This window comes from Oncorhynchus clarkii, chromosome 4 (assembly GCF_045791955.1).
Source record: "Oncorhynchus clarkii lewisi isolate Uvic-CL-2024 chromosome 4, UVic_Ocla_1.0, whole genome shotgun sequence".
Lineage (NCBI taxonomy): Eukaryota > Metazoa > Chordata > Actinopteri > Salmoniformes > Salmonidae > Oncorhynchus > Oncorhynchus clarkii.
The window spans coordinates 3745957-3770150 of record NC_092150.1 but is presented as its reverse complement, the minus strand read 5'-3'; the positions used below and the strand labels follow the sequence as shown (position 1 = coordinate 3770150).

General features: G+C 44.5%; 2 protein-coding genes and 1 pseudogene across 2 annotated transcripts in view; 1 reads left to right on the top strand and 2 right to left on the bottom strand.

Annotated features, from left to right (window-relative positions):
• Nucleotides 1-3246, top strand: part of LOC139406317 (E3 ubiquitin/ISG15 ligase TRIM25-like) — a 77488-nt gene extending 74242 nt beyond the window's left edge. The window contains exon 8 of the mRNA XM_071148811.1: nucleotides 2521-3246. The gene's annotated coding sequence lies outside the window, so the exon portion shown is untranslated. The remainder of the gene's footprint in view (nucleotides 1-2520) is intronic.
• LOC139406328 (E3 ubiquitin-protein ligase TRIM47-like) overlaps nucleotides 1-15845 on the bottom strand; it is a 128435-nt pseudogene extending 112590 nt beyond the window's left edge.
• LOC139406314 (tripartite motif-containing protein 16-like) lies at nucleotides 4427-14497 on the bottom strand. Its single transcript, XM_071148807.1, is given in 7 exon segments — nucleotides 4427-5281; nucleotides 5509-5568; nucleotides 5694-5853; nucleotides 8635-8814; nucleotides 8816-8884; nucleotides 11644-11739; nucleotides 13798-14497. Coding segments are annotated over 7 exon segments (1671 nt in total). The 5' UTR covers nucleotides 14395-14497; the 3' UTR covers nucleotides 4427-4772.
• Nucleotides 15846-24194: the final 8349 nt, after the last annotated feature.

The following is a 24194-nucleotide window of genomic DNA, read 5'->3' as shown; positions in this document are numbered from 1 at the left end:
CGTTGGAATGTCCCCGGAGACTGTGGTATCGGGGAGAGCAGGATAAAAGTATCTGGATTAGGCCATAAACAGACTTCCAGATAAGTGAGGCCTTGTTCAGGTGTGTTTTTGACCTACGGTTCACCAGCACACACACACAATTTACTGGTTACCAATATGCATTAGTGGTGTTGATACTGTGGGATTTATCTTGGATGGGGTCTTTTCAATTCAGTTGTAAATTGGGTTTGCAGAAGGATGGAAATGTTTGGAAGGTTTTGAAATGGTTTGTGAAGGACAGGGAAAGAAAAGGGAGAGGGAATATTTAATGGTGTCAAATGCCATGTATCCTGACTTTCTGGTGAGACCAGAACAATCTCACTAGAAATGATAGAAACAGGTGGGATTTAATTATAAAATGAATGAGAAACACCAGTTTCTACTCTATTTAACCATTGCTTTATGAGAGAAGTTGATTGGTTATTCAAATTAGTTTATTTTTGATTTAATATGTTTTTGAATCATTTTTTTTTTCTTTACCTTTATTAAACTTGGCAAGTCCCTTTCAGGTCCATAGGGTTTTACTGCCCCCTGCTGGAGACTGGAGCACACTGCAGTCCCTTTCAGGTCCATAGGGTTTTACTGCCCCCTGCTGGAGACTGGAGCCCACTGCAGTCCCTTTCAGGTCCATAGGGTTTTACTGCCCCCTGCTGGAGACTGGAGCACACTGCAGTCCCTTTCAGGTCCATAGGGTTTTACTGCCCCCTGCTGGAGACTGGAGCACACTGCAGTCCCTTTCAGGTCCATAGGGTTTTACTGCCCCCTGCTGGAGACTGGAGCACACTGCAGTCCCTTTCGGGTCCATAGGGTTTTACTGCCCCCTGCTGGAGACTGGAGCACACTGCAGTCCCTTTCGGGTCCATAGGGTTTTACTGCCCCCTGCTGGAGACTGGAGCACACTGCAGTCCCTTTCGGGTCCATAGGGTTTTACTGCCCCCTGCTGGAGACTGGAGCACACTGCAGTCCCTTTCGGGTCCATAGTGTTTTACTGCCCCCTGCTGGAGACTGGAGCACACTAGAGTCCCTTTCAGGTCCATAGGGTTTTACTGCCCCCTGCTGGAGACTGGAGCACACTGCAGTCCCTTTCAGGTCCATAGGGTTTTACTGCCCCCTGCTGGAGACTGGAGCACACTGCAGTCCCTTTCAGGTCCATAGGGTTTTACTGCCCCCTGCTGGAGACTGGAGCACACTGCAGTCCCTTTCAGGTCCATAGGGTTTTACTGCCCCCTGCTGGAGACTGGAGCACACTGCAGTCCCTTTCAGGTCCATAGGGTTTTACTGCCCCCTGCTGGAGACTGGAGCACACTGCAGTCCCTTTCAGGTCCATAGGGTTTTACTGCCCCCTGCTGGAGACTGGAGCACACTGCAGTCCCTTTCAGGTCCATAGGGTTTTACTGCCCCCTGCTGGAGACTGGAGCACACTGCAGTCCCTTTCAGGTCCATAGGGTTTTACTGCCCCCTGCTGGAGACTGGAGCACACTGCAGTCCCTTTCAGGTCCATAGGGTTTTACTGCCCCCTGCTGGAGACTGGAGCACACTGCAGTCCCTTTCAGGTCCATAGGGTTTTACTGCCCCCTGCTGGAGACTGGAGCACACTGCAGTCCCTTTCAGGTCCATAGGGTTTTACTGCCCCCTGCTGGAGACTGGAGCCCACTGCAGTCCCTTTCAGGTCCATAGGGTTTTACTGCCCCCTGCTGGAGACTGGAGCACACTGCAGTCCCTTTCAGGTCCATAGGGTTTTACTGCCCCCTGCTGGAGACTGGAGCACACTGCAGTCCCTTTCAGGTCCATAGGGTTTTACTGCCCCCTGCTGGAGACTGGAGCACACTGCAGTCCCTTTCAGGTCCATAGGGTTTTACTGCCCCCTGCTGGAGACTGGAGCACACTGCAGTCCCTTTCGGGTCCATAGGGTTTTACTGCCCCCTGCTGGAGACTGGAGCACACTGCAGTCCCTTTCGGGTCCATAGGGTTTTACTGCCCCCTGCTGGAGACTGGAGCACACTGCAGTCCCTTTCGGGTCCATAGTGTTTTACTGCCCCCTGCTGGAGACTGGAGCACACTAGAGTCCCTTTCAGGTCCATTGGGTTTCACTGCCCCCTGCTGGAGACTGGTGCACACTGCAGTCCCTTTCAGGTCCACAGGGGTTTACTGCCCCCTACTGGAGACTGGAGCCCAATGCAGTCCCTTTCAGGTCCATAGGGTTTTACTGCCCCCTGCTGGAAACTGGAGCACACTGCAGCCCCTTTCGGGTCCATAGGGTTTTACTGCCCCCTGCTGGAGACTGGTGCACACTGCAGTCCCTTTCGGGTCCATAGGGTTTTACTGCCCCCTGCTGGAGACTGGAGCACACTAAAGTCCCTTCCGGGTCCATAGGGTTTTACTGCCCCCTGCTGGAGACTGGAGCACACTGCAGTCCCTTTCAGGTCCATAGGGGTTTACTGCCCTCTGCTGGAGACTGGAGCCCAATGCAGTCCCTTTCAGGTCCATAGGGTTTTACTGCCCCCTGCTGGAGACTGGAGCACACTGCAGCCCCTTTCGGGTCCATAGGGTTTTACTGCCCCCTGCTGGAGACTGGAGCACACTGCAGTCCCTTTCGGGTCCATAGGGTTTTACTGCCCCCTGCTGGAGACTGGAGCACACTAAAGTCCCTTTCGGGTCCATAGGGTTTTACTGCCCCCTGCTGGAGACTGGAGCACACTGCAGTCCCTTTCGGGTCCATAGGGTTTTACTGCCCCCTGCTGGAGACTGGAGCACACTGCAGTCCCTTTCAGGTCCATAGGGTTTTACTGCCCCCTGCTGGAGACTGGAGCACACTGCAGTCCCTTTCAGGTCCATAGGGTTTTACTGCCCCTGCTGGAGACTGGAGCACACTGCAGTCCCTTTCAGGTCCATAGGGTTTTACTGCCCCCTGCTGGGGACTGGAGCACACTGCAGTCCCTTTCAGGTCCATAGGGTTTTACTGCCCCCTGCTGGAGACTGGAGCACACTGCAGTCCCTTTCGGGTCCATAGGGTTTTACTGCCCCCTGCTGGAGACTGGAGCACATTGCAGCCCCTTTCAGGTCCATAGGGTTTTACTGTCCCCTGCTGGAGACTGGAGCACACTGCAGTCCCTTTCAGGTCCATAGGGTTTTACAACCCCTGCTGTGACGGATCCAACAAATATCCCCAGGTGAAGGCAGGGTCCCATCTCATCCAACACATGGACTCTTATAGGAGGGAGGGAGAGTTACCCATGTTAAACTATGGAATGAACTGTATATTTTATGGTGAATTTTAATACAGATTTACTTTAATACAATAATAATTCCTTGAATGTAATTAGTTTGTGTTTTGTAATTATGTTATTGAAACAGAATAAGTCAGTAATGAGGGAATAAATATATCCAGTCCAACAATGACATCTCTCCTCTTTCTCATCCCTCTATCATCACTCCATGGGGGAGTACAACCATTACCTCTCTCTCTTTCTCATCCCTCTATCATCACTCCATGGGGGAGTCCCAATAATCTCTCCTTCCTCCTGAAGTGGAACATTCCTTCTCTACTCCTCACAAATGTAAAAGCATTGGATTGGTGTTGACATGGGGTAGAGGGAGTTTACATAAACCAGTCATTTCCTTTAAATCCATGAAGGGAAGTGGGAGAGAATCAGATAAAGTTGTGGAGATAAAGGAATATGTGAGTAGAAACCCTCCAGGTACAATACAGATACTGTATGTAGAACCATAGTAAAGACCAGTATGGACTATCAATACAGATACTGTAAGTAGAACCATAGTAAAGACCAGTATGGACTATCAATACAGGTACTGTATGTAGAACCATAGTAAAGACCAGTATGGACTATCAATACAGATACTGTATGTAGAACCATAGTAAAGACCAGTATGGACTATCAATACAGATACTGTATGTAGAACCATAGTAAAGACCAGTATGGACTATCAATACAGGTACTGTATGTAGAACCATAGTAAAGACCAGTATGGACTATCAATACAGGTACTGTATGTAGAACCATAGTACAGACCAGTATGGACTATCAATACAGGTACTGTATGTAGAACCATAGTAAAGACCAGTATGGACTATCAATACAGGTACTGTATGTAGAACCATAGTAAAGACCAGTATGGACTATCAATACAGATACTGTATGTAGAACCATAGTAAAGACCAGCATGGACTATCAATACAGATACTGTATGTAGAACCATAGTAAAGACCAGTATGGACTATCAATACAGATACTGTATGTAGAACCATAGTAAAGACCAGTATGGACTATCAATACAGGTACTGTATGTAGACATATCAATGGTTCTGAATGACAACCAATATACATCAACACCAGACATCATGATTCATGGAAATGTACAAGATTAAAACATTGTATTGAATTTTAATTAATAACAAATCAGTTTACAGTTTAACCAGCTCAGCTATAGACTACACCAGCATGACTAGTATCTATGTGGACCCTACTACAGTTTAACCAGCTCAGCTATAGACTACACCAGCATGACTAGTATCTATGTGGACCCTACTACAGTTTAACCAGCTGAGCTATAGACTACACCAGCATGACTAGTATCTATGTGGACCCTACTACAGTTTAACCAGCTCAGCTATAGACTACACCAGCATGACTAGTATCTCTATGGACCCTACTACAGTTTAACCAGCTCAGCTATAGACTACACCAGCATGACTAGTATCTATGTGGACCCTACTACAGTTTAACCAGCTCAGCAGAACCATCGAGACCAAACCCAGGATAGAGGGGCTGAGTGAATGTGGTCTGGACTCTGTGGAGGAGGGTCATTGTGTCAGAGACACTGTAGAAGGACAGGGTACCTGCCTTGTGATCCAGGTGCACTCCTACTCTGGAGGACTGAGGGCCTGATACTTTAGTCTCAACATTATTGTGTCTGAAACAATAATCACCTCTATAGTACTGTAAACTCCAGGACTTGTTATTGTATCCAAATCCACTATCTGTCCCTGTTCTGCTGATGTCTTTATATGAGACTGATGTAACAACAACACCAGTCCACTCCACCTCCCAGTAACAGCGTCCAGACAGACCCTCTCTACACAGAACCTGACAGTAGTTGGTGAATCTGTCTGGATGGTCAGGATATGGTTGGACTTGGCGTGTAAAGGTCACCTTTCTGTTCCCTTTAGACAGAGAGAGGTGTGTGTGTGCTGTGTTTGGGTCCAGTGTGAGCTGACAGGAATCTGGGAGAAGAGCAGAGACCAATGAGGGGAGTCAGAACAATAAGTTAAGTCAGATACTGTATCTACCCTGTCTTTGATTAGAGCCCAGCAGAGATCAAATCAGAGAAATATGAGGAGTCAGATACCCAGTCTTTGATTAGATCTACTATTGCTATATATTTCTAGAGGGATTGTTAGGAGTGTCAGTAAAAAGAGACTGTTAGTTACTTCACAATAAAGAGACTCACATTGTAACAACTGTTCTCTGGTCTTGGGCTCTGGAGGCAGTACAACATCCACTATATTCACTACAGACACACAAACACATTGACAGAGAGAGGGAATGTTATCATCAGACCATATTCCACATGTATATGACTAGTAGGGAACTTTCAATGGTCTAAAGTTGATGTTCTTATTGTTTTCAACACACCTGTAGTGGAGATCTTGGTCCATTCTCCTTTAAGGAAGTCTTCTAGTTTCTCTCTCAGTTCAGACACAGTCTTACTCACATCTCCAAAGTACTGAAGAGGACGGACAACGATGCTGGGTAAGTCTGAAGATACACTGATACTGGAGAGAGACTGATACCTCTGGAGGGAGGGAGGGAGGGAGGGAGGGAGGGAGGGAGGGAGGGAGGGAGGAAGGAGAGAGAGAGAGAGAGAGAGAGAGAGAGAGAGAGAGAGAGAGAGAGAGAGAGAGAGAGAGAGAGAGAGAGAGAGAGAGAGAGAGAGAGAGAGAGAGAGAGAGAGAGAGAGAGAGAGAGAGAGAGAGAGAGGGAGAGACAGGGACAGAGAGAGGGAGAGACAGGGACAGAGAGAGGGAGAGAGAGAGGGAGAGACCGACAGAGAGAGGGAGAGACAGGGACAGAGAGAGGGAGAGACAGGGACAGAGAGAGGGAGAGACAGGGACAGAGAGAGGGAGAGACAGGGACAGAGAGAGGGAGAGACCGACGGAGAGAGGGAGAGACAGGGACGGAGAGAGGGAGAGACAGGGACGGAGAGAGGGAGAGACAGGGACGGAGAGAGGGAGAGACAGGGACTGAGAGAGGGAGAGACAGGGACAGAGAGAGGAAGAGACGAGGATAGAGAGAGGAAGAGACAGAGAGAGGGAGAGACAGAGAGAGAGGGAGAGAAAGGAACGGAGAGAGGCAGAGACAGGGACGGAGAGAGGGAGAGACAGGGACGGAGAGAGGGAGAGACAGGGACGGAGAGAGGGAGAGACAGGGACAGAGAGAGGAAGAGACGAGGAAAGAGAGAGGAAGAGACAGAGAGAGGGAGAGACAGAGAGAGAGGGAGAGAAAGGAACAGAGAGAGGCAGAGACAGGGACGGAGAGAGGGAGAGACAGGGACGGAGAGAGGGAGAGACAGGGACGGAGAGAGGGAGAGACAGGGACAGAGAGAGGGAGAGACAGAGAGAGGGAGAGACAGAGAGAGGGAGAGACAGAGAGAGGGAGAGACAGAGAGAGGGAGAGACAGGGACAGAGAGAGGAAGAGACGAGGAAAGAGAGAGGAAGAGACAGAGAGAGGGAGAGACAGAGAGAGAGGGAGAGAAAGGAACGGAGAGAGGGAGAGACCGACAGAGACAGGGACAGAGAGAGGGAGAGACAGGGACAGAGAGAGGGAGAGACAGAGACAGAGAGAGGAAGAGACAGAGAGAGAGAGGGTCAGACAGAGAGAGAGAGGGTCGGACAGAGAGAGAGAGGGTCAGACAGAGAGAGAGAGGGTCAGACAGAGAGAGAGAGGGTCAGACAGAGAGAGAGAGGGTCAGACAGAGAGAGAGAGGGTCAGACAGAGAGAGAGAGGGTCAGACAGAGAGAGAGAGGGTCAGACAGAGAGAGAGAGGGTCAGACAGAGAGAGAGCGGGTCGGACAGAGAGAGAGAGGGTCGGACAGAGAGAGAGAGGGTCGGACAGAGAGAGAGAGGGTCGGACAGAGAGAGAGAGGGTCGGACAGAGAGAGAGAGAGAGTCAGAGGGTCGGACAGAGAGAGAGAGGGTCGGACAGAGAGAGAGAGGGTCGGACAGAGAGAGAGAGGGACGGACAGAGAGAGAGAGGGACAACAGAGAGAGAGAGGGACAACAGAGAGAGCGAGAGAGAGAGAGAGAGAGAGGGACGGACAGAGAGAGGGGGACGGACAGAGAGAGAGAGAGAGGGACGGACAGAGAGAGAGAGAGAGAGGGACGGACAGAGAGAGAGAGCGAGAGGGACAACAGAGAGAGGGAAGGACGGACAGAGAGAGAGAGAGGGAAGGACGGACAGAGAGAGAGAGAGGGAAGGAGAGAGAGAGGGACGACAGAGAGAGAGGGACGACAGAGAGAGAGAGAGGGACGGCAGAGAGAGAGAGAGGGACGGCAGAGAGAGAGAGAGAGGGACGACAGAGAGAGAGAGAGAGGGACGACAGAGAGAGAGAGAGGGACGGACAGGGAGAGAGAGGGACGGACAGAGAGAGAGAGGGGTGGACAGAGAGAGAGAGAGGTGGACAGAGAGAGAGAGAGGTGGACAGAGAGAGAGAGAGGTGGACAGAGAGAGAGAGAGAGGTGGACAGAGAGAGAGAGAGAGGTGGACAGAGAGAGAGAGAGAGACAGAGACAGAGAGAGAAAGGGACGGACAGAGAGAGAGAGGGGCGGACAGAGAGAGAGAGAGGGACGGACAGAGAGAGAGAGAGGGACGGACCGATAGAGAGAGGGGTGGACAGAGAGAGAGAGGGGTGGACAGAGAGAGAGAGGGGTGGACAGAGAGAGAGAGGGGTGGACAGAGAGAGAGAGAGGGACGGACAGAGAGAGAGAGAGGGACGGACAGAGAAAGGGACGGACAGAGAGAGAGAGGGACGGACAGAGAGAGAGAGGGGTGGACAGAGAGAGAGAGGGGTGGACAGAGAGAGAGAGGGGTGGACAGAGAGAGAGAGGGGTGGACAGAGAGAGAGAGGGGTGGACAGAGAGAGAGAGAGGGACGGACAGAGAGAGAGAGGGGTGGACAGAGAGAGAGAGGGGTGGACAGAGAGAGAGAGGGACGGACAGAGAGAGAGAGAGGGACGGACAGAGAGAGAGAGAGGTGCGGACAGAGAGAGAGAGAGGTGCGGACAGAGAGAGAGAGGGGTGGACAGACAGAGAGAGAGAGGGAGCGACAGGGATGGACAGAGAGAGAGGGACGACAGAGAGAGAGGGAGAGGGACGGACAGGGAGAGAGGGAGAGGGACGGACAGGGAGAGGGACGGACAGACAGAGAGAGGGAGAGACCGACAGAGAGAGGGAGAGACCGACAGAGAGGGAAAGAGGGACAGACAGGGAAAGAGAGACAGGACAACATAATGATTGAGATGAATAGTTTCACATGAAGTTAATTTCATATCACATGTAACAAGACAGTTTAGTTACCTGGAGGAAATGGATGTGATCCTCTGTGTGTGAGAGCTGCTCCAGCTCAGTGCTTCTCTTCCTCAGCTCAGCTATCTCCTGCTTCAGTTGCTCCAGGAGTCCTTCAGCTTGACTCACTTGAGCCTTCTCTTGGGCTCTGATCAGCTCCTTCACCTCAGAGCTCCTTCACCTCAGAGCTCCTTCTCTCAATGGAGCGGATCAGCTCAGTAAAGATCTGATCACTGTCCTCCACTGCTGACTGTGCAGAGCGCTGGAGAGAGAGAGAGAGAGAGAAAGAGATAGATAGAGACAGAGTGAGAAAGTAGGTTCAGTAGTCTATCTACACCTCATTGAGTCAGACCTCTGCCACCCTGCTCTCCAGGTCCACCAGGCCTTGTCCTCCCTCCTGGACAGACAGGTACAGAACACCTCTTGGTCCTGCTCTACTCTCCTCCCTCCTGGACAGACAGGTACAGAACACCTCTTGGTCCTGCTCTACTCTCCTCCCTCCTGGACAGACAGGTACAGAACACCTCTTGGTCCTGCTCTACTCTCCTCCCTCCTGGACAGACAGGTACAGAACACCTCTTGGTCCTGCTCTACTCTCCTCCCTCCTGGACAGACAGGTACAGAACACCTCTTGGTCCTGCTCTACTCTCCTCCCTCCTGGACAGACAGGTACAGAACACCTCTTGGTCCTGCTCTACTCTCCTCCCTCCTGGACAGACAGGTACAGAACACCTCTTGGTCCTGCTCTACTCTCCTCCCTCCTGGACAGACAGGTACAGAACACCTCTTGGTATATCATATATATATATATATCATATCATCATTCAGGAAGTTATGCACAACAAGCATATCTTTGGGAGGACGTCCAGTCTCTCTTTTCCGGGCAAGAAAGTTTCTGTCCACCAACATGTCTTCTGTTTTGACATCAATACCGTAGTTCTTGGTAAACTCAGTTCAGCATGATGTATCTAGGAAGTTGTTTGAGTTTTATTTTAGTTTTACTATTGAGAGTTCCCTCTATTTGTGTTTTCACTAGATTCATCATTGGCACGGAAAGAGAGTCCCTGTCTTCCTAACATTGATGTGACCACAACAATTCTCCTCAGATACTCCCTTCTCTCTGCAATATCACCAGCATGGTCAGATGTTCAAATCTGAGCAATGTTCCCATGATTGATAGTTTCCTGGTAGCTTTGCCACAACACTGTCTCTGTGTGTTTGTGTCACAGATAGTAAAACTACATTAAATACAACGTTAACTAGATATTATCTGTGTCATTTATAGCCTGGCACAGATAGTAAAACTACATTAAATACAACGTTAACTAGATATTATCTGTGTCATTTATAGCCTGGCACAGATAGTAAAACTACATTAAATACAACGTTAACTAGATATTATCTGTGTCATTTATAGCCTGGCACAGATAGTAAAACTACATTAAATACAACGTTAACTAGATATTATCTGTCATTTATAGCCTGGCACAGATAGTAAAACTACTGTAGCGACCCGCACAGACAGCTGTGTGTTATGTGTTATGTGGCTAGTAGGTGGTTGTGTTGTACTTACCAGTTCCCAGTGTTCGCGGGGTCCGACATGCCAATCAACCTGCTATCTGCCAATCACAGGAATGCCTGGGATGTTCTGATGCCGGGCATCCTGGTGGTTGGCGGAGTGGCGTGGAGGGGGCGGGGCATTGGAAGTTAAGGTTCAGCCTTTGTTCTCTCTCTTACGTCTGGGCTTCACAAGAGAAGGTCCCGATTGGCTTGTGGGGTATCTTTCATTTATTTGGCGTGAGCTAAGGCCAAACAGTAGCCTGTGTAAAGTTGCTAATAAACCGTCAATTCGTAACTCAATCCTCTGTCTGGACAATTGTTCCTTTATGATCTAGTCAGGTCATTACACTACATTAAATACAACGTTAACTAGATATCATCGCCACATAACTTATGTCGAATTTAAAAGTTACCGTTAGTAACGTCTGTTACACTGTAACTTACAGGCAGCCTCACATAAAAACCTATTGGTTAACAAAGCTTTGATTATGACCAAAGTCTATAGTAGTGAAAACTCTCTCTCTCTATTCTAACTTACCACACATTCACATCACTGCCTCGACATGAATGTGTCCTGTCAGAGCCGTTTCCTGTCCGTTAACTGTTAACAGTCTCGAGCCACAGCTTAACCAATGAGCTACAAGGAGGACTGACAGTCACGAGCGGTGCAGCAGCCTCTGCAGCAGCAGCCTCCCCCGGGTCCTAGTGCCCGCCCGGTAAGACGGTTAAGATGCGATGGAACGGTTGACGGAGAGAAAATAAATCACAGAGAAAATATATTGACTGATATATTGAATTGTTTAGGGAAGCTTTAGCTTTGGCTTTAATACATTCTGAAAATACTTGAAAACCAAAAGAGAAAAGAATAGTAGCCCTCCTCAGGAACAACAAAACCCTCACAGACCAACTTCTTCTTCTATGATATAATGGAGGTCCACAAACCAACGTTAAAGGTGCATGGCGCCACCTACTGTTCTGGAGTGTGTTCAATCACGGTTTACACCTCTCTAAATCCTCCTACCTAACTCAGTACTTCTGAGAAAATAAAAGAGTCCTACTAACTTCTAATAGACCCTCCCCCATCCCCCAAATCCCTTCCAAGTGTAATGTTTACTGTTCATTTCTGATTGTTTATTTCACTTTTGTTTATTGTCTATTTCACTTGCTTTACCAATGTAAACATATATCTCCATGCCAATAAATCCCTATGAATTTAATTCAATTGAGAGAGAGACAGTTCCATATTAATGTATAGGGGACATGAGTCGTCATGGTTACTCATGGTTATGTGATGAGGCAGCCCAGTTGGTTACATGAACCAGTCTATTCTCTGAAAGGGGTCCAGACAGCCTGTTCCCAACAGTGGGGTCAGTGGGATTGGATAAGGGCCCCTCTCTCTCTCTCTCTCTGACTGGAGGAGAGAAGTGAAATGGTATGTCTCCTCTGGTCAACAATACTCACCTTGAAAGACTCCACAGCCTGTTGGAGCTCCTTCAGCGCCTTCTCTCTCTCCTGGAATCTCTGCTGGACCTTTTGCTGACTCATCCCCAGCTGCCTCTGTGGAGAATCCCTCTTCAATGAGCTATCAAGCTTTATTAGTCCAGTAGATCAATAGTATAGTAATGTGACATAGGACCCATAGAGAGGAAGGTCTACAATCCTGACGAAGTCCCTTTACAATATTATATTATGTTGCTATGTGAATCATTATAGTTTTTATGGTAGGCCTACATGTATCAAGGGGTTGAGACTGAACTTTGTACTCATAAAAGGCCATTCAAAATGATAATAGTGTTTGACTTTAGAAAATGGTGATACAGTGCCTTGCGAAAGTATTTGGACCCCTTGAACTTTGCGACCTTTTGCCACATTTCAGGCTTCAAACATAAAGATATAAAACTGTATTATTTTTGTGAAGAATCAACAACAAGTGGGACACAATCATGAAGTGGAACGACATTTATTGGATATTTCAAACTTTTTTAACAAATCAAAAACTGAAAAATTGGGCGTGCAAAATTATTCAGCCCCCTTAAGTTAATACTTTGTAGCGCCACCTTTTGCTGTGATTACAGCTGTAAGTCGCTTGGGGTATGTCTCTATCAGTTTTGCACATCGAGAGACTGACATTTTTTCCCATTCCTCCTTGCAAAACAGCTCGAGCTCAGTGAGGTTGGATGGAGAGCATTTGTGAACAGCATTTTTCAGTTCTTTCCACAGATTCTCGATTGGATTCAGGTCTGGACTTTGACTTGGCCATTCTAACACCTGGATATGTTTATTTTTGAACCATTCCATTGTAGATTTTGCTTTATGTTTTGGATCATTGTCTTGTTGGAAGACACATCTCCGTCCCAGTCTCAGGTCTTTTGCAGACTCCATCAGGTTCTCTTCCAGAATGGTCCTGTATTTGGCTCCATCCATCTTCCAATCAATTTTAACCATCTTCGCTGTCCCTGCTGAAGAAAAGCAGGCCCAAACCATGATGCTGCCACCACCATGTTTGACAGTGGGGATGGTGTGTTCAGCTGTGTTGCTTTTACGCCAAACATAACGTTTTGCATTGTTGCCAAAAAGTTCAATTTTGGTTTCATCTGACCAGAGCACCTTCTTCCACATGTTTGGTGTGTCTCCCAGGTGGCTTGTGGCAAACTTTAAACAACACTTTTTATGGATATCTTTAAGAAATGGCTTTCTTCTTGCCACTCTTCCATAAAGGCCAGATTTGTGCAATATACGACTGATTGTTGTCCTATGGACAGAGTCTCCCACCTCAGCTGTAGATCTCTGCAGTTCATCCAGAGTGATCATGGGCCTCTTGGCTGCATCTCTGATCAGTCTTCTCCTTGTATGAGCTGAAAGTTTAGAGGGACGGCCAGGTCTTGGTAGATTTGCAGTGGTCTGATACTCCTTCCATTTCAATGTTATCGCTTGCACAGTGCTCCTTGGGATGTTTAAAGCTTGGGAAATCTTTTTGTATCCAAATCCAGCTTTAAACTTCTTCACAACAGTATCTCGGACCTGCCTGGTGTGTTCCTTGTTCTTCATGATGCTCTCTGCGCTTTTAACGGACCTCTGAGACTATCACAGTGCAGGTGCATTTATACGGAGACTTGATTACACACAGGTGTATTGTATTTATCATCATTAGTCATTTAGGTCAACATTGGATCATTCAGAGATCCTCACTGAACCTCTGGAAAGAGTTTTCTGCACTGAAAGTAAAGGGGCTGAATAATTTTGCACGCCCAATTTTTCAGTTTTTGATTTGTTAAAAAAGTTTGAAATATCCAATAAATGTCGTTCCACTTCATGATTGTGTCCCACTTGTTGTTGATTCTTCACAAAAAAATACAGTTTTCCATCTTTATGTTTGAAGCCTGAAATGTGGCAAAAGTTCGCAAAGTTCAAGGGGGCCGAATACTTTCGCAAGGCACTGTACATTTGGAGAATCTGGGTTAACATATCTATATACTCAAGGTTTCTGTTCTTATTTGTGGATTCATTTCATATTGTATATAATATAATGATCTCATATTCAAACAGATTTAGTTCCTACTGTATCTTTAATTCTTAGTTTATCAGACAGTCACCAACAAGTTGTTCTGGTGTTACCTGTGTCTCAGTCCTCTCTGCTGCAGCTGACACTGTATCATGGCCTTTATGTTCATCCATCACACACAGCAGACAGATACACTGCTGATCGGTACGACAGTAAACCTCCAGCAGTTTGTCATGATGAGAGCAGATCTTCTCCTTTAGTTGTGCCGTGGCTTTAACCAGCTTGTGCTTCTTCAAAGCAGGAGATTCATAGTGAGGTTGGAGGTGAGTCTCACAGTAAGAGGCCAGACACGCCAGACAGGACATGAGGGCTTTCTGCTTTCTGGTCCCAGTGCAGACATCACACGCCACATCTCCAGGTCCAGCATAGCACAGAGCAGGAGGGGGAGCAGCCTGGAGTACTGTCTTCCTCAGTTTCTCAACCACCTCAGCCAACATGTTATTTTTCCTCAGATTAGGCCTTGGAATGAAGGTCTCTCTGCACTGAGGACAGCTATAGACCCCTTTCAGATCATCCTGATCCCAGCAGCCCTCAATACAGATTCTACAGTAACTGTGTCCACAGATAATAGTGACCGGCTCCTTCAGTAGATCCAGACAGACAGAACAACAGAACTGGTCCTGGTCCAACAGAACTCCCTGTTGAGCCATTTGGACGGTTGTTCACTCTCACACAGACAGACGACACAGACACTCTGATCAGTTTCGTTTCCTCAGAAGAGAGTTTGTGGGAAGGGGAGGGACTTCCTGGTTCTGCCAGAGGGGTGGAGTTAGAAGGAGGGAGGGGTTAGAGGAATGGAGGAAGAGAGAGAGGAACTGCATGCAACAGCAAGAGGGAGACAAATAGTTTTGTTCCAAGTTTAGAGCCCTTAAGAAATACTAAAGAAAACTATTGTTATTTAAAACATAAGTCATTATTTAACCGGAGCCATATTGTATTGTGCACTGAGCTGAGATCTTCCATTCTCCTCTGCGCTGGTTACACTTCTTTTCATAGTGAACACTTCATTTCATATTTCATTTCAATAACACATTTCTACTTCCTCAATCAGCCTCTGAGGAGGTTTAACTTCTCTACCTGACCGTCTCATTACAACAGGCTGCCCTGGTGGGTCTGACACAGGAGTGTCTGGGCTTCTCTACCTGACCGTCTCATTACAACAGGCTGCCCTGGTGGGTCTGATACAGGAGTGTCTGGGCTTCTCTACCTGACGGTCTCATTACAACAGGCTGCCCTGGTGGGTCTGACACAGGAGTGTCTGGGCTTCTCTACCTGACCGTCTCATTACAACAGGCTGCCCTGGTGGGTCTGATACAGGAGTGTCTGGGCTTCTCTACCTGACCGTCTCATTACAACAGGCTGCCCTGGTGGGTCTGACACAGGAGTGTCTGGGCTTCTCTACCTGACCGTCTCATTACAACAGGCTGCCCTAGTGGGTCTGATACAGGAGTGTCTGGGCTTCTCTACCTGACCGTCTCATTACAACAGGCTGCAAACAAAACATCAGAAATACTGATTTATTACCAACTGTTAATAAACTCTAAAATATATGTCTGGAAACTTTAGACAGTTTGTTATGATAAAAAAAAGATTTACAACTGGGTTCTCTGGATTAGACTGAATAAAAGTATGGTTGACACCAATGTAATGGGTTAAGAAGTTGTGATCCTTGTTGGCAGTGGAAGCTGGAACACACAATCACCCCAATCAGAACACCTACAGAACATTCTGCTGTTTGTAAATCAACTTCCTCTAGATCTGGAAGCTGGAACACACAATCACCCCAATCAGAACACCTACAGAACATTCTGCTGTTTGTAAATCAACTTCCTCTAGATCTGGAAGCTGGAACACACAATCACCCCAATCAGAACACCTACAGAACATTCTGCTGTTTGTAAATCAACTTCCTCTAGATCTGGAAGCTGGAACACACAATCACCCCAATCAGAACACCTACAGAACATTCTGCTGTTTGTAAATCAACTTCCTCTAGATGTAGGATATGTGTTCAGTGTAACAGAGATAATATCACGTTGACATCACTGGAGAAGAATCTGAACTTACCTGCTCTGTGACCTCGCCAGGCTCCTCCCACAAGGAGGTGGAACATGGGGGATAATGACGATGAATTTGTTGATATTTTATAACATTTTGGTTTTATTTGGCTTTATTTGGACCCTCCACCACCCGCCCTTTCCATGAAGGACAACTTTTTCAAATGAATTAAATTTATCAAAGAAAATCCATGTTCAAATCATTTCAGAAAATGTTTCAGAAACTGTTTTTGAAAGAAAAAGTTTTAGTAGTGTCATAAATTTGGGACAGTACTCCTGTTGTTTTTTCCATGTTCCCCCAGCTAGTGGCAGGTGATTACGGAAGTCAGTCCAAACTTGTAAGGAATTCATTCTCATTGCAATTAGGTTAATAAATACCATCACAGGATTTCTGATTACCTCTGACAATGAAACCGCAAGTAAAGCAATGATGTCAGAATGATTAGTTATCCAAATAAGTTTTTCCTGATTTCCAAAGATTATATCAGTGAGAGCAAGACCGAAATCTAGGTTCTTCGATATCTTATTATCTAATGTACTATATGGGACATGATTTAAATGTGTTCCTTTAATTACAATATCAGATACGTTAAGTGTGCCTTCCTTAATAGCAAGCTCAATATCTGTATTGTTAATTCTGAGCTCAGTATTAATATAGAAGTTCTTCCTATCCATTCTAGAAATATAACACCCTGATATTATATAAATCAGTTCTGTTACACTTTTTATTTGTTCCTGATTTTCCCAGAAATAGATGATTACGTTGAAATAATCATACGGGCTATTGATGTAAATCACATAGTTACTTTCTTCAGAGATGTTATTTGGTTTTAGGAAAGATAACTGTTTAAATACAGTATTTGGATCAAAAGGACCTAAGAAGTCGAACTTGCGTTTACACATTTCTTTTGAGAAACCTTGTTTAATGTCTTGGTCAGCAGGATCAATACTAACGTGTCCTCTTTCAAAACCGTGCTCCATAATAATATTATTGATTAATTTATTTTCCCCATTGCCATTTTCCTCAATATTTACTTTAAAGCCGAAATGTTGGTTTTCATTGTCATTATCCTGAAAACAATGGGAAAAAAGACCAGAACAGTATTAGTTTAACCTTGTTTTTACATTAAACACGAAGAGGAAGTGACATGATTTTTAATCATACGATGATAAACACAAACAGTTTCTGTAACAGCACCGTTTCTAGACAGACAACAGAGTAGGTTCATGATGTTTTGATTAACAGACTATTAGAGCAAGAATATAGGTTAACAAACTTTACCTCTTCAGTTAACTTTCATAAGAAATGCCACAAATTAGAAGAAAAAGGTTTATTTAATTAAATTTATCAAAGAAAATCCATGTTCAAATCATTTCAGAAAATGTTTCAGAAACTGTTTTTGAAAAAAAAAAGGTTTAGTCGTGTCATAAATTTGGGACAGTACTCCTGTTGTTTTTTCCATGTTCCCCCAGCTAGAGGTGGCAGGTGATTACGGAAGTCAGTCCAAACTTGTAAGGAATTCATTCTCATTGCAATTAGGTTAATAAATACCATCACAGGATTTCTGATTACCTCTGACAATGAAACCGCAAGTAAAGCAGTGATGTCAAAATGCTTAGCTATACAAAGAAGTTTTTCCTGATTTCCAAAGATTATATTAGTGAGAGCAAGACTGAAATCTAGGTTATTCGATACCTCAGTATCTAATGTACTATATGGGACATATTTAAAATGTTCTCCTTTAATAGCAGATACATTAAGTTTTCCATCCTCAATAGCAGTGTCAATGTCTGTATCATTAATTCTGAGCTCAGTATTAATATAGAAGTCCTTCCTATCCATTCTAGAAATATAACACCCTGAAATTATATAAATCTGGTCTGTTACACTTTTTATTTGTTCCTGATTTTCCCAGAAATAGATGATTACGTTGAAATAATCATACGGACTATTGATGTAAATCACATAGTTACTTTCTTCAGAGATGTTATTTGGTTTTAGGAAAGATAACTGTTTAAATACAGTATTTGGATCAAAAGGACCTAAGAAGTCGAACTTGCGTTTACACGTTTCTTTTGAGAAACCTTGTTTAAAGTTTTGGTCATCAGGATCAATAGGTACGTGTTCTTTTTGTGAACCGTGCTCCATAATAATTGTGATGAATTTATTTTTCCCATTGCCATTTTCCTCACTATTTACTTTAAAGCCGAAATGTTGGTTTTCATCGTCATTATCCTGAAAACAATGGGAAAAAAGACCAGAACAGTATTAGTTTAACCTTGTTTTTACATTAAACACGAATAGGAAGTGACATGATTTTTAATCATACGACGACAAACACAAGCAGTATCTGTAACAGCACCGTTTCTAGACAGACAACAGAGGAGGTTCATGATGATAAACACAAGCAGTATCTGTAACAGCACCGTTTCTAGACAGACAACAGAGGAGGTTCATGATGATAAACACAAGCAGTATCTGTAACAGCACCGTTTCTAGACAGACACTGAAGGATGTTCATGATTTTTTGATTAACAGACTATTAGAGCAAGAATATAGGTTAACAAACTTTACCTCTTCAGTTAGCTTTCATAAGAAATGCTACAAATTAGTTTTAAAATAATCTTACCCCCATTTTATGTTCCACCTCCGCAAATGCAAAACGACTGGATAAGATGTAGATGTGACTAGACTGAAAAAAGATTATTTTTAACAACATTTGTTGTCAATAAATTGGGACTGTTGTTGAGTATTTATCAGCTTAATCAGGTGATCTAACAGGATGTGGGTGTGTCGTGTGTGGAGGCGTGTTCCATCGTGCCTGCCTAACAGGATGTGGGTGTGTCGTGTGTGGAGGCGTGTTCCATCGTGCCTGCTTGCCTGTCTGATCAGTTTCCCGATAGAGCAAAATGTATTTGTAAAATCACTACACATTCACGTAAAAGATTAGGCATTAAAAACAATTGAAGAACACTATTTCAATCTTCAGGAGCCCTTTCCTCCCTTCAAACAGGAACAACAACATACTGGTTTAATAGAGCTTTGGTTTATTTTCCCAAGTTCCCCCAGCTAGAGGTGCTGGTGGAAGGCGCTCCAACTATGTCAGGAATCCATTGTCATGGTTACATTATAATAATGTCACGCCCTGGTCGAAGTATGTATGTTTGTCTTCATTTATTTGGTCAGGCCAGGGTGTGACATGGGTTATTGTGGTGCGTTTTTGTCATGGGGTTTTGGTGGGGTGTCCAGCATAGCCTATGGCTGCCTGAGGCGGTTCTCAATCAGAGTCAGGTGTTTATCGTTGTCTCTGATTGGGAACCATATTTAGGCAGCCATATTCTTTGAGTATGTCGTGGGTGATTGTTCCTGTCTCAGTGTGTATGTATTTCACCAGATAGGCTGTATAGGTTTTCACGTTCCGTTTGTTGTTTTTGTTTGTTCGTGTTTTTTCATTATTAAAGATGTATCGAACTGACCACGCTGCATCCGACTCTCCTTCGACAGAAGAAAGCCGTTACAAATAATTAGATATGGCTGTTACTGCAGTGGCCTGGTGGACTGACAGAGTTGGTGGGATGAGATGGTACTGAAGCTACGTGACGTGAAGATATGGCTGTTACTGGTGTGGCCTGGTGGACTGACAGAGTTGGTGGGATGAGATGGTACTGAAGCTACATGATGTGAAGATATGGCTGTTACTGGTGTGGCCTGGTGGACTGACAGAGTTGGTGGGATGAGATGGTACTGAAGCTACGTGACGTGAAGATATGGCTGTTACTGGTGTGGCCTGGTGGACTGACAGAGTTGGTGGGATGAGATGGTACTGAAGCTACGTGACGTGAAGATATGGCTGTTACTGCAGTGGCCTGGTGGACTGACAGAGTTGGTGGGATGAGATGGTACTGAAGCTACATGACGTGAAGATATGGCTGTTACTGCAGTGGCCTGGTGGACTGACAGAGTTGGTGGGATGAGATGGTACTGAAGCTACGTGACGTGAAGATATGGCTGTTACTGGTGTGGCCTGGTGGACTGACAGAGTTGGTGGGATGAGATGGTACTGAAGCTACGTGACGTGAAGATATGGCTGTTACTGGTGTGGCCTGGTGGACTGACAGAGTTGGTGGGATGAGATGGTACTGAAGCTACATGACGTGAAGATATGGCTGTTACTGGTGTGGCCTGGTGGACTGACAGAGTTGGTGGGATGAGATGGAGGAGTCTGGAGGTCAAAACAGGATGAACAAACAAAACAAGAAAAACATCAGAAATACTGATTTATTACCAACTGTTAATAAACTCTAAAATATATGTCTGGAAACTTTAGACAGTTTGTTATGATAAAAAAAAGATTTACAACTGGGTTCTCTGGATTAGACTGAATAAAAGTATGGTTGACACCAATGTAATGGGTTAAGAAGTTGTGATCCTTGTTGGCAGTGGAAGCTGGAACACACAATCACCCCAATCAGAACACCTACAGAACATTCTGCTGTTTGTAAATCAACTTCCTCTAGATCTGGAAGCTGGAACACACAATCACCCCAATCAGAACACCTACAGAACATTCTGCTGTTTGTAAATCAACTTCCTCTAGATCTGGAAGCTGGAACACACAATCACCCCAATCAGAACACATACAGAACATTCTGCTGTTTGTAAATCAACTTCCTCTAGATCTGGAAGCTGGAACACACAATCACCCCAATCAGAACACCTACAGAACATTCTGCTGTTTGTAAATCAACTTCCTCTAGATCTGGAAGCTGGAACACACAATCACCCCAATCAGAACACCTACAGAACATTCTGCTGTTTGTAAATCAACTTCCTCTAGATGTAGGATATGTGTTCAGTGTAACAGAGATAATATCACGTTGACATCACTGGAGAAGAATCTGTACTTACCTGATCTGTGGCCTCGCCTGGCTCCTCCCACAAGGAGGTGGAACAACATGGGGGATAATGGGGGAGGGGTGATACCAGCCGCTCAACAACAGACCAACAGGCAGTTCTGGGAAACAGAAGGACATTTCTGAGAAGTCACACCCCTACCTTTGTCTTGACGTATCAATTATTGTTTGGTTATGTGCAAGCTATGGCATATAAATGCAGCATTCAGTGGGTTGAATAAACTCTGTTTGAGCTTTTCTCTGCATTCGTTTGAAGTCATCTGTTTACAACCTAACACCTTGCTTCAATGTATTGACTTTAATGCCTAAATGTTTTGATTCATCTTCACAATTAGAATAAAATGAACCTTGTTTTCACATTAAACATTAAGAAAAGGTTCTAATCTACCATCACATGATGATAAACACAAGCAGTTTCTGTAACAGCACCGTTTCTAGACAGACAACAGAGGAGGTTCATGATGATAAACACAAACAGTATCTGTATCAGCACCGTTTCTAGACAGACAACAGAGGAGGTTCATGATGATAAACACAAGCAGTATCTGTAACAGCACCGTTTCTAGACAGACAACAGAGGAGGTTCATGATGATAAACAGACTATTAGAATTATAATATAGGTTAACATAACTGAAGAGGTGTAGTTTAACTTTCATAAAAAATGCTCAAAATGAGTTGAAACGATTCTTCACCTCCACAAATGAAGTATTAAAAACAATAAAATGTGTAAACAGATTCAAGTTGTGAAATCATTTGGGATCTGGTGTTACACTAAAAGGGCATTATCCTCTACGGGATCGGTCTCCCCCTGTGAGACGGTTGAGCTAACGTAGGCTAATGTGATTAGCATGAGGTTGAGCTAACGTAGGCTAATGTGATTAGCATGAGGTTGAGCTAACGTAGGCTAATGTGATTAGCATGAGGTTGAGCTAACATAGGCTAATGTGATTAGCATGAGGTTGAGCTAACGTAGGCTAATGTGATTAGCATGAGGTTGAGCTAACATAGGCTAATGTGATTAGCATGAGGTTGAGCTAACGTAGGCTAATGTGATTAGCATGAGGTTGAGCTAACATAGGCTAATGTGATTAGCATGAGGTTGTAAGTAACAAGAACATTTCCCAGGACATAGACATATCTGATATTGGCAGAAAGCTTAAATTCTTGTTAATCTAACTGCCCTCTCCAATTTACAGTAGCTATTACAGTGAAATAATACCATTAGGAGGTCTCGATACAACATTTTGAACAGAATGGTTCATTGGATCAGTCTTAAACTTTGCAAATACACTGCTGCCATTAAATGGCCAAAGTCTAAATTGTCTCAAACCTGAAATATTACATTCTGGCCCATCTCTTGTATTTCAAAGAGAGGAAGAAAAAACATATGTTTTGTTTGTATTATCTTTTACCAGATCTACTGTGTTATATTCTCCTACATTCATTTCACATTTCCACAAACCTGAAAACGTCATTTTAAATGGTATCAAGGAAATGCGTATCCCTACTTCAGGTCCTGAGCTACCCACAGTTAGATTTGGAAATGTCCTTAAGAGGGTATCACTGTCTACAGACAGACTACCGTACTCACTCTGTTTACTACACTACAGTACTCACTCTGTTTAGTACACTACCATACTCTGTTTAATACACTACTGTACTCAGCCTGTTTACTACACTACTGTACTCAGTCTGTTTAGTACACTACTGTACTCACACTGTTTACTACACTACTGTACTCACTGTTTACTACACTACAGTACTCACCCTGTTTAGTACACTACTGTACTCTGTTTAGTACACTAAAGTACTCACTCTGTTTAGTACACTACTGTACTCACTGTTTACTACACTACTGTACTCACTGTTTAATACACTACTGTACTCAGCCTGTTTACTACACTACTGTACTCAGTCTGTTTAGTACACTACTGTACTCACACTGTTTACTACACTACTGTACTCACTGTTTACTACACTACAGTACTCACCCTGTTTAGTACACTACTGTACTCACTGTTTACTACACTACTGTACTCACTGTACTCACTGTTTACTACACTACTGTACTCACTCCGTTTACTACACTACTCTAAACTGTTTACTACACTACTGTACTCAGCCTGTTTACTACACTACTGTACTCAGTCTGTTTACTACACTACTGTACACACTGTTTACTACACTACTGTACTCACACTGTTTACTACACTACTGTACTCACCATGTTTACTACACTACTGTACTCACCCTGTTTACTACACTACTGTACTCACTCTGTTTACTACACTACCGTACTCACTGTGTTTACTACACTACTGTGCTCACACTGTTTACTACACTACTGTACTCACTCTGTTTACTACACTACTGTACTCACTCTGTTTACTACACTGCAGTACTCTCTGTTTACTACACTACTGTACTCACTCTGTTTACTACACCACAGTACTCACTCTGTTTAATACACTACCGTACTCACTCTGTTTAATACACTACTGTACTCACTCTGTTTAATAATACACTCCCGTACTCACTCTGTTTATTAATACACTACCGTACTCACTCTGTTTACTACACTACTGTACTCACTCTGTTTAATACACTACTGTACTCACTCTGTTTACTACACTCCCGTACTCACTCTGTTTAATACACTACCATAATCTGTTTACTACACTACCGTACTCACTCTGTTTACTACACTACAGTACTCACTCTGTTTAGCACAGTACAGTACTCACTCTGTTTACTACACTACTGTACTCACTCTGTTTAATAATACACTACTGTAATTCACTCTGTTTACTACACTGCCGTACTCACTCTGTTTACTACACTACTGTACTCACCCTGTTTACTACAATACAGTACTCACTCTGTTTACTCCACTACTGTACTCACTCTGTTTACTACACTACCGTACTCACTCTGTTTACTACACTACAGTACTCACTCTGTTTACTACACTACTGTACTGACTCTGTTTACTACACTACTGTACTTACTCTGTTTAGCACACTACTGTACTGACTCTGTTTACTACACTACAGTACTCACCCTGTTTACTACACTACCGTACTCACTCTGTTTACTACACTACAGTACTCACCCTGTTTACTACACTGCCGTACTCACTCTGTTTACTCCACTACTGTACTCACTCTGTTTAGCACTCACTCTGTTTACTACACTACTGTACTCACACTGTTTAGCACAGTACTGTACTCACTCTGTTTACTACACTACTGTACTCACTCTGTTTACTACACTACTGTACTTACTCTGTTTAGCACCCTACTGTACTGACTCTGTTTACTACACTACAGTACTCACCGTGTTTACTACACTACCGTACTCACTCTGTTTACTACACTACAGTACTCACTCTGTTTACTACACTACTGTACTGACTCTGTTTACTACACTACTGTACTTACTCTGTTTAGCACACTACTGTACTCACTCTGTTTAGCAC